The 11,258-nt window shown below is 43.9% G+C and overlaps 1 protein-coding gene across 1 annotated transcript in view; it reads right to left on the reverse strand.

The window, feature by feature from the left end:
- The window catches only part of LOC310784343 (cytospin-B-like), a 123,830-nt gene that overhangs the window by 3,992 nt on the left and 108,580 nt on the right, over window positions 1–11,258 (reverse strand). Inside the window, exons 4-8 of the mRNA XM_083645359.1 lie at window positions 11,057–11,258; window positions 7,772–7,879; window positions 7,065–7,164; window positions 5,898–5,971; window positions 745–920 (exon numbers count right to left, since the gene is read on the reverse strand). The exon at window positions 11,057–11,258 is cut by the window's right edge and continues 1,351 nt beyond it. Coding sequence (XP_083501485.1) covers window positions 745–920; window positions 5,898–5,971; window positions 7,065–7,164; window positions 7,772–7,879; window positions 11,057–11,258 — 660 coding nt within the window. The remainder of the gene's footprint in view (window positions 1–744; window positions 921–5,897; window positions 5,972–7,064; window positions 7,165–7,771; window positions 7,880–11,056) is intronic.

Consider the following 11,258-nt stretch of genomic DNA (forward strand, 5'->3'; position numbering starts at 1 on the left):
CACTCCTGATCCATACACCAATCACATGAGTGCAAGGCCACAGTGCAACAGCAGCAACACTACAGGAAAGAGACCCTGGCTGCCTTGAGATTGCGCCGTGCAGTGAATGCAGAGTTGCCATGGCCTCGGTGTTGCATTGTGACACAATTTGGATGAAGGTAGAAGATGTGCGCAGAGCAGATCTACCATCACTTCTGCAGGAAGGACACCTCCTCGTTGTGGAGCGTGAGGGCGGAGTGTTTACTACAGGACGGTGGTCAGTGTGGAGGAGGGAGACAGAGAAGGCAGCAGCTCAAAGGAGTAGAAATACACAGAGGGAGATACCACAGGAGACTGCTAATCTACCAACAGAGCTTGCCAAATCCCAGAAACCTAAACTCTGTAAATCCAAGGATTTAATGCTATAAAATCCAAAGATCAGAGTTTTAAAATATTATACTAAATTGTGTATTCAATATACATCCTGCTGAAGATGTTATGCCCCCCATGATGCCAGATCAGAATTCCTGGAATCCTCTTCAGCAAGAGATCCTTGGGAATGTTAATGATAATATCCTACTGTGCTACATTTATAAGACTTGGCTCTAGTCTGGATGGGGGATATGGCAAGGCTCTGGCAGGTGTCCCATATCCACATTGAGTGAGGAGAGAAAGGGGCTGCAGCCCAGTGCTGAGAGGGGGAGCAAAGAGAGGACTGCTGAAGTGAGAGGAAGTGGAAAAGAGGAGTAGGGCGGTAGATGGTACCTGACTCGCTGCAGCGCCTCCAGGTCAGAGGAGAGCTTGGCACTGCGCTCCTGCTCCTCCTGCAGCCTCCTCCTGAGAGAACGCAGCTCCTGCTGGGCTTCTACCTTGATGTCGTTGGCCACCACCACTGCCGTCTGGAGGTCGGCCTGGAAACGGCGCCATTCCTCCTTTTCATCCTAAAGACACAAACGTACAGAAATGTACAGGCATATGCACATGTAGACACAACACATAGTAGCCCAGGTCTATTATAGCGTCAGAAAGAAAGAAAGAAAGAAAGAAAGAAAGAAAGAAAGAAAGAAAGAAAGAAAGAAAGAAAGAAAGAAAGAAAGAAAAGGTCCAATGAGACCTTGAACTTTTTAAAATATCTTTTGGGCATTATGCCTTCATTAGATAGTGTAACACAGTATTAGATAGTTGAAAGTATATAGACAGGGCATAATGGGGGTTAGAGAGGGGGTGACATACAGTACAACAAAGGTCTCAGGCTGGGTCTGAACCCAGGGCATGTACGCCTGTGTAGTATGAGCCAGGCTGGGTCTGAACCCAGGGCGTGTACGCCTGTGTAGTATGAGCCAGGCTGGGTCTGAACCCAGGGCGTGTACGCCTGTGTAGTATGAGCCAGGCTGGGTCTGAACCCAGGGCGTGTACGCCTGTGTAGTATGAGCCAGGCTGGGTCTGAACCCAGGGCGTGTACGCCTGTGTAGTATGAGCCAGGCTGGGTCTGAACCCAGGGCGTGTACGCCTGTGTAGTATGAGCCAGCACGATGCCCAACTTTGAACTTCTGAAGCTCTCCTCTTTTTTTTTATTGTTCTTTTCCCTCCAAATAGATTGTACTTTGGCACATTGCTTTGACCACAGATACAGTACTGTAGGCCTATTTACTGACTGACCCCCCCAGATTTCTTGCAAAACGGTATTCTACTTGATTTGAAAACTCTGCAGGCAAGATGGCCGCCTATACTGCCTTCTTTAGCTGGCAGAATTCCTCCCCCATAAACTAACATATCTTGGCCAATAAGTATGTAACATACAAAATAAAACAACCCGTAATGTCTTCATTTGATGTAGAATGCAGAGGACATGTAACTGTTTAGTTAAACTTGCATTCCAGGAATATTGCTCTAAAGATAACGATAATGGCTCGAGATTGTTTCGTCCTGAAACCCACTCGTTTTGCGCCAGAACACAGAACACAATCGATTTGGGGGTGGAACACGCCAGGATTGGCCAACGCCAACGCCAGTGCCCAGAACTGTCAAATCAAATCATCGACAGAGACGCTATGACCCGCCTCCCAGTATTCTCAGTGTATAGATATCATAGAAAACGTTATGAATATAGCCACATTATAAACAACAAACTAACGCTGGTGATCCATATGGAAACAATGTTACTCGAAATGGTTAAAAGTTCTATCAATTTGGTCATTCAGTGGCGTTTTACTGCCATGTAACATAACTAACTAGCGGCTAATATTAGCCACAGTAGGCATTACCCATGGATGCATTGCTCTTAACTCATTGAGTGCCAATGACGACTTTAGTCGTCAATTCGGATAGTAACGTTGAGTGCCAATGACGACTAAAGTCGTTTTTGCGTTTTTTTGACGGTGGGACGTGGATCAAAGCCAGATCCATCTCCTGTGAAAGTATGGTGCATGTTGAATGTGTAAAAGCTATTTTAGGGACCCATTAGGTGGCGACAGTGCTCTCCAGATTAGAGAAAGGCGAGGAAAAAAGAGAGAAGAAGTCATGAGGAAACGGAAATCGCATCGATATGCATGAAGCATAACGTTAGCTGTGCCTGTGAACAGCAGTCAATCTGCTGCCACAATTGAGCCCCTCCGTCTCCGCTGCGATAGCCCCTCCATATGATTTAGTTGCCGACACCAGCGTCTTTCTGAAAAGTTACATTATTCTCAGCTGGGAGCCGGCGACACGCTGTGAAAAAGCGGGGGGATGCAGCGCACTTTTCAGTGCAGACAGAGCAAACGCAGAGCAAGCAGCAGAGCCCCAGAGACACTCCCACGGAGGAGGAGGAGGGGGGTGGGGCACGCAGGGCAGTATACAACCATTGACAGTAAACACAGACCCAGACAGCAGCAGGCTCGATAGACAGAGAGACAGGCAAACAAGCTAGAATATCTGATGCCCACCAGCAGTAAATCAAGACCAGCAAGAAGGTGTAGGGTCTGCGCACGCAGGGGCCAGCGCTGCTGGTTGCAGCTAAAAAATATTATTTGGCCAAACAAAATTCCTTTGTTTTCACTGTTTTATTGAAGGAAATTATTTTTGAGGTGTCATTACATTAGAAAATATTAGCTTCAGAGTCAATGATGTGCTTGAAATGCTTCATTTCACAAAAGGCGGAATATCTCAGCTTCTAAATTGAAACGTGTGTTTTTGCTAAAATCAACCTATCTTCTCTGGCTGATAACTAAAGAACGGAAAATGATATCAATAAACTTTTTTTTGCAGATGATAGAAGAGAGTCTCATCGTTCTTTGTGCGTGTTCGGTGTTTACATAGTAATATCACACAATATTCTGTGGGCCTCGAGAAATCACTGAAAACGCTCTGAAACTCTGGCACTGGGAGCGTCCGTTCTCCAAAAGTGGCTGGCACTCAATGAGTTAAAGGGCTCGTGCCGCGTGAACTACAGTAATCACATGGGGGGGAAAAAACAATTTTTCACATGAGTGGGGCACGCGCTAACCCCACCGTGACGTCACGATGTACCAAATCTCCCATTCATTTGAGGGCACAAAAAAAAGCAGGTTTGAACCCATAGTGGGAACTTATGCTGGTGAAAATTATACAAATGGTACAACAGTTTGGTCTCAAATGTGGAAATTTTGACCAGAATCCTTCACACACCACCCCCAAAGTCATATTTGGTTGAAAGCTGAAGAAAGTGTTTTGGGGGTAAGTTACACTTTAACTCATTGAGTGCCAATGACGACAATCGTCGTCAATTCGATTAGTGACGTAGAGTGCCAATTAGGGCTGCTCGATTAATCGAATTTTAATCTAGATTACGATTTGGGCTGTCCACGATTATGAAAACAAGATAATTGACATCAAACGATTTTGCGGCTCTTGTCTCTCTCGTTCTGTCTTGTGTTTTAAATCAAGCGCACCCCTTCCTTTGCTCGGCCCCTCCCCCAAAGCACACCAGCTCGAGTTGTGACTGTCGTGTGAAGAGCCACAGGCTTTCTCCTCCCCGCTTATTTCACAGAAAGAGAGCCGCTGGTCGAGAAGAGAGGTGAAACAACGTATGTGGGGTGGAAACACTATGGTTTCGCCGAGTTTAAAGGTCCTTACACTGCGCATATCTTGCACTGTTTGTTCCAAGTCTGTGGCTGTGACAGGTGGGTCAAAACTTGCATCGCAATTCCGTGCTGTATATTCGCATCACTCTTGATGTGTAACTGATGAGCGATGCGAATATACAGCATGGAATTGCGATGCGAGTTTTGACTCACCTGTCAAGATATGCGCGGTCGTGGCAGCACCCCGCAACATGACCTCTCCCTCTGTTTAATCACTTGAAATCCACTCACAAAGTGGTCTATGACCAAGAAATAACGCTAAATGAACAAAAAGACAAAGTCCCATCTAGTTACTCCTGCCACAACACAGTCATCGATTCAGGACACTCTTTACAATGCGACCGCATTGATATGATGCATGAATATGCATTCAACAGCTAACGATCTCACAGATAAACATTAACAATAGCCTATTATGAACCTAAACGTAAGTCGCTTTGGATAAAACCATCTGCCAAATGAGTAATTTAATGTAGCCTAATGTAAACGAACGTTACTCAATAGCGTTCTCATTTGGTTAGATTTGAGGTTTAAGGACTACTAGTTCAGATGTTTACCAACATATTGAATGTAGATTAATAGTTGCAGTTGGTTGTGGCAGTTCACTGCAACATAGTAGGCCTACATATACTGTATATTTATTTTAGTTTTTATTTTATTTCTAAATCTTTGCACTTTTATTATTTATTTATTTATTTATTTATTTATTTATTTTCAATTATATCTAAAATCCAAAGACATCCAATGTTAAAAAGAAAAGCCAGTGTCCATGTTCAATAAATGCATGATGTTCTCAATGTCAATGATGTCAATAATCGTGTTAAATAATCGTGATCTCAATATCAATCAAAATAATCGTGATTATGATTTTTGCCATAATCGAGCAGCCCTAGTGCCAATGACGACGATTGTCGTCAATTGCGTTTTTTGACGGTGGGACGTGGATCAAAGCCTATTACATCTCCTATAAAAATATGGGAGCTATTGAAGGTGTATAACCTATTTTACAGACCCATTAGGTGGCGACAGTGCTCTCCAGATTAGAGAAAGGTCCGGAAAACAGCAGGAAAAAGCCCCGTGATGAAAGTGAAACCGCTCATGCTGCAGCCAGAGCCATATAGATGGCTCTGGCTGCAGCTGACGTTGGCTGCGAACAGCAGTCAATCCGCGCCCACAACTGAGCCTCTCTGCCTCTGTCTGTCTGTCTGCATAGTTTCTCCACACGATTAGCCGCCAGAAAGGCAGCACCCGACGCCGAAGGGCCAAACCTTTCCCTGCAGTCCGGTTTGGCATTTCCTTGTCGCGCTGGGAGCCGGCGCACAAAAACGGAGCGCTCCGAAAATAGACTGGGAGCGTGAGGCTGTGTGTTAGTGTGGGGAGGAGTTTGCAGCTGAGGGGGGGAGAGGGGTGTGGGGCACGCAGGGCACCACACAACTACACCACGTCACTACATCAGAAAATATTAGCTTCAGACTCAGTGAATGTGCTTGAAATGCTTCTTTTCACAAAAGGCGGAATATCTCAGCTTCTAATTTGAAACGTGTCTTTTTGCTCAAAACAACCTATCTTCTCCGGTTCATAACTAAAGAACGGAAAATGGTATCAATAAACTTTTTTTTGCAGATGATAGAAGAGAGTCTCATCGTTCTTTGTGCGTGTTCGGTGTTTACATAGTAATATCACACAATATTCTGTGGGCCTCGAGAAATCACTGAAAACGCTCTGAAACTCTGGCACTGGGAGCGTCCGTTCTCCAAAAGTGGCTGGCACTCAATGAGTTAAGGAGCTTGACGGGTTTCCCCACTGAATCCTTCTTACCTTCATCTGTTTACTGAACATCTTCAGCTGTCGCTCCGCTTCAACTTTCTGCTCCTCCAGCTTTTTGACAAGATCTGCAGTGACAAATGCAAAAGGTCTTAAGAAAACTGCTTCCCGAGCTCTGTCAGGTCTAACGGACCGTCAACTCAGACAGACCGCTACTACTTAAACACAGCGTTCACCACATATAGGCACACAGTCTCGTCTCCGGTGGAGACACAGCAGCCAATCGACAGCACGATGTCTGTTGTCAAAGTTTTACTTTTGGACTGTAGCACATCTTTCTAGAAATGGTTCTCATTCATGGAATGGTAATGATATTAGTTCCATTTTAAACTATACATCATAAAGTAATCTTACTCTGATCAGTCACGAGTCATAGCAGTCTGTGGAAATGTAATGTATCCATCATCGTTAGCCGACTGCAGTCATAGGAAGCCAGAGATGGATGTTCTCACAATACAGTATGCAGAAACAAGTGCCTGTGTCTGCTGATGGGAAGACACTAAGCACTTTCCTCTCATCATTAGACTGCTGCTCCTCATAACTGATTTCTTTCTTTCTATGGGATCATGATGTTTACACGGTGGGAGCTGCTCCAGATCACATATCTGTCATCGTGGAGAAATCCAGGAAAGCATCTACAGTAGAAGATTCTGTCCCACTATTGGACCAGCTGTACTAGTAGTGAAAGAAACATCTACAATGTGGTGATAACTGCAGGGGCATTTATGCAGGATATGGACATGTATAAAGCTAGTTTGTTTGGAATGGGTGATAGCAGTTATGCCATTGGAGTGATTAAGTGGGTGCCTCCCATCACAGATGATTGGTTGAATTAGGTCGCCCAGAAAGCTTTTAGCAAACGATAATGTAACGTCTTGTCAAATTAAAAATGTCCCCCTAAACGGGTTGAAAATGAGATGGCTGACTTGAAACAGCTGGCTGAGCAGTTCAGTCTAAATAGTCAGGATAAACTGCTGTGTGTGAGAAAATAAAGAGGGTTCATTTCCCAAAGAATGAATGAAAAGTTGAAACATGGGACTTACTTGACAGCCTTAATATAATATAGATATATAAACCAACAACTGAGCCATTAACGGCCCTCTACATTACAAACTGACAACTGAGCCACAGAGAAGTGATCGGCCAGGAACGTGAACGTACTCTCCATGTCCAGCACCTTCTGGTTGGTGTGGAGGTGGATGGCCCTCTGCTGCTCCACCTGGTCCTCCAGCTCAAAGATGCTCTCCTTCAGCTCCTTCACCTGGTTGTAGGGGTGGGCGATATGGCCAAAATATCATATGACAATTTTTTTTTTTAGGCAGGATCCCAATCCACGATTCTCTTTCTCATGTTGGCTAAAGACTATTTTGCAAGTTACTGAACAGTACAACTAGGGCTGGGCGATATGGACCAAAAATCATATCTGTATTTTTAGGCTGAATGGCGATACACAATATATATCTCGGTATTTTCTACATGGGCTAAATGTTCAGTTGTAAGTCAAAGCCACATGTGAGATGTCGCAAGCACTTTTATTATAACATGACTGATCAAAAATAAAATGCAGAGAGGGTTTCCTTCCCCGAGTATTGATGCTTTCACAAAATATTTACAGTATTACACAAGGATTTCTTTCTAAATAAATAATCATCAGTAATGTGGATAGAATGACTAAGTGGGTAAAGGCAGATAATAGAACAGTCTTGTATGTTCCGGAAATCACATCACTTTACTGTAATGCAGCCTTTAAAACAACACTTATGCCATATCACAATATTACGATATGCAAAATCTATGGGGATATATTATATTTTATCTAGTCTCACATCACGATATCGATATAATATCGCTATAATGTCCAGGCCTACCTGGTTGTCTGCCTGAATCCCAGACTCTTCCAGAGAGTTGACTCGGCTGCTCAGCTCCTGCTCCCTCCTCTCAGCTCGCTCATGGACCTGCTGGCATTTGGTCTCCACCTGTGTATGAGAGATGATGGTGGGTTAGGCAAGTAATGGGTTAAAACAGAGAGGCATAATGTTTCATGTGAAAGTAATTGCTGGCTGTGAATGTGGTAATTACTTGAAAGCTCTTAAGTCACCTTTAGCTGTTCAAAAGACTTTTTATGATAACAACCAGATGTCCTTGGGGTGCAAAGTGTTTCCATTTGATCTTGATGATCCACTACTATATGTGTATCTTTAGATACTATAGATATGAGCTGCTCTCCATAAATACATCTAAAATATTAATGATCCTCTGGTCTTGGTATTAGAGTAGATTCTCTGAGCCACTAGCTTTGGTTACACATGCATTTAGCCTGAATTATTTCTTTGACATCTGCATAAAGGTTTTATTCATGAGATCACACTGCTGTATGTCCAGATTTAAACTTAGCCTGAAAACATCATAGTATGTCCGAATTTACTTCTTCTTGTCCTCCCTCTCCATATCTTTATATTGCCTGTATTTGTATTGTAGCTGGATTGTGTCAAGATCCAATAGACACTCCAAGTGAGTGTTATCAATAAGAACTAATCAACTTTTATTTCTTTTCCCCTTTTTTCCCTTGATTAGGAGATTCAATTCTGGAGTCAGATTTGATAAAACTAGGCATTCGATTCCTAGGCTCGCCTTGCTGCCGAGCTGGCCCTGGCCTCGCTGCCGAGTGGCCTTGCCCACAGCTTGGCTGCTGCGTGGCCTCGCCTGCCCTATTGGCATGCGAGTGTGTGTGTGTTGCTCACAAAATGTTATTGCCCTTAAGTTTACATGCGCGCAGGTGTGTGTGTGTCCCCTTATGACATCACTAATGACATCATCAGTCTTATGACATCACTGATGACATCATCAGTGATGTCACAATGCCTCCTGTGCTGCCTTATGACAACACCGATGACATCATTTTTTTTTTTTTTTCGATGACATCATCAGTGGGTGTGTGTGCCCCCTTATGACATCACTGATGACATCATCAGTCTTATGACATCACTGATCACAATGGACAATGCCTTTGACATCATCAGTGATGGTATGACATAATTTATTGACATCACTGATGACATCATCTGTGATGTCATTATGACATCAGTGGGACAAAAATGGAAACAGAGAAACAGAGAGAGCCCACATTGCCAAATTTATAGATAATAAATACTGGCATCTCGCGCGCTCCATGCGCTCGATTCCTAGGCTCGCCCGTCCTGCAGCTGGGCCTCGCCCTGGCTGCTCCTTGATAGCATACTTCAGGGATGCTGGATCAAGTGTCCTGGAGCTGGCAACATACAGCTATCCATGGCTGAAGACGGGGGTCTGAAGCCAGACTCTCACTTCTTTTTTGTGGCATCATTGATCACTGACGATGTCACAGTGGGATTTATGACATCACTGATGATATCACACATCACTGGGATTTATGACATCACAGTGGGATTTATGACATCACAGTGGGACATGGGACAGACAGAAACAAACAGAGCCCTACGTCCATTTATACTGTATACTGATGATGATGATGTGATGATATCGATGCTTTCGAACTCCAATCCTAGTGTCCTCACACAGTCTAATCTACGCAAGAGCTTAACCATGTGCCAGGTGATGGTGACTCACGGAAATTAGAGTTCACAGTATCACAGACTGGATCAAGTCTGACCCTTTGTCTCCTCTCCTCTGTTCCAACTGCTGAATTAGATTGACACTGCTGAAGCCAGAATACTCTGAACAACACCAAGAGCAAGGACACTGTACAGCAGATGGCTGCGAGCGCAATATACTGTACTTAAAATAAGTCAATGATGTAGGCCACTCTGCTATTGACATCATATGGCTCGAATAGATTGTGATGTTAGTGAAGTTATGGGACAGGCTAACCTTCACGCCCATGTGGCAGAAGCCAATAGCCTGACTCAGAGGGTCACGTATTGGCGGACCACCCTAGTGTGGGCACCACAATCACTGTCCAACAATGATGACATGGCTGAGCTGATGGGGACACGCCCCACCTTGGAAGCAACAACCAGGGGAACATGACCCCGAAGCCACATGGCCTCAGCATGGCTGGTGTTTGTGGTGTTGAAGGGGAAAACCAAAGTGACTGCTCCACTGTCAAACATGTGAAAGCAATTTGAGTGAACATGAGTTCATGTGATGTGCTGTGGTGGTGAAGAAAACTGTCTAAGACCAGCCGCAAAACCTGTTTATAGCCGTGGATTTTAACGCACTGTGGAAGATAACCGTTGTATGTCTTCCTGTAATATTCAGATGTTTATTTGGCCTGATTATTGCAAGAAAATAGGTCAAGTTAGAATTCATGTCTTGTTACTCAACAACTGCAACATACATTTTTTGTAACATTTTAATTTACAATAAAACTGTTGCAGCTCATTTATGAAGATTTGACCAAGAAGGATTAAAACATGGCTACTGCCGGAGAAACAAATCATGCATTTCATTTTCACTGAGTCCTCAGGTCTTTGGCGAGAGAGTGGTCTATTTGAATTATAAGGGAAAAGGGGATGATCTTGTAATGGTGCAAAACAATATGAATAATCAGTAATAGGATGAGTGACATTTATACTTTTCACAGATGACTGCAATAACATCTGAATAAGAATTAATAAACGTCAGGGCTTCTCCAAGAGTGAATTGCTTGTTTCCTCCTGTGCATTTAGCAATAAGTGTAGATGGGAATTCCCATCCAAGGGAATTCCTAAAAACTTTGCCAAAAACAATTGTGCAACAAAGCTGCCTGAATGCAATGACTCACACGTATAGAAAGAAGTCTTGGGTTTGTTCACACACCGATGAGCACAAAACTATGGAAGCAACCAAGTGGAAAGAGATGGAAATGTACAGAGGAACCTACTAAGCAATGCTGTGTCTCTAAGATTCAGATTCAGTCTTTTTGCGTTTTAGTTGTAGTGCATTTGCACATTGTCTCCAAAAATCTCATATGCTGAAACACCGATGCTTTCTGAAGTCTTCAGATTAAAGCTGCCAGTATTTCTAAACAGCTAAAATTATCTGGCTGTTGATATGAATTTCTTTTGGATGTACCTTCTAATGAAAAATATGTCTGTTTGATGATGGAATGAATCATATAACCTATAAATCCCAAACAAGACAGAAGTAGATTTGTAGTCCTGCACCCCGCCTACCTTGGAGACTGTGGCTCGGACATGCTCCGTCTCAGCCTGGGCCTGTAGCAGCTCCTGCCTCAGCTCTGTCAGCTCCCCTTCCAGTCTGTCTCTCTCGGTGTGGGCTGTCTTCAGCAGGCCCTGCAGCTCCGTGCTGTCACTGGCACTCTGCATGGCCTTCAACTCAGCCACCTTCTGCCTCTCAATGTCCACCTGGGCCTTC

The sequence above is a fragment of the Poromitra crassiceps genome (assembly GCF_964638095.1).
Source record: "Poromitra crassiceps genome assembly, chromosome: 1".
Lineage (NCBI taxonomy): Eukaryota > Metazoa > Chordata > Actinopteri > Beryciformes > Melamphaidae > Poromitra > Poromitra crassiceps.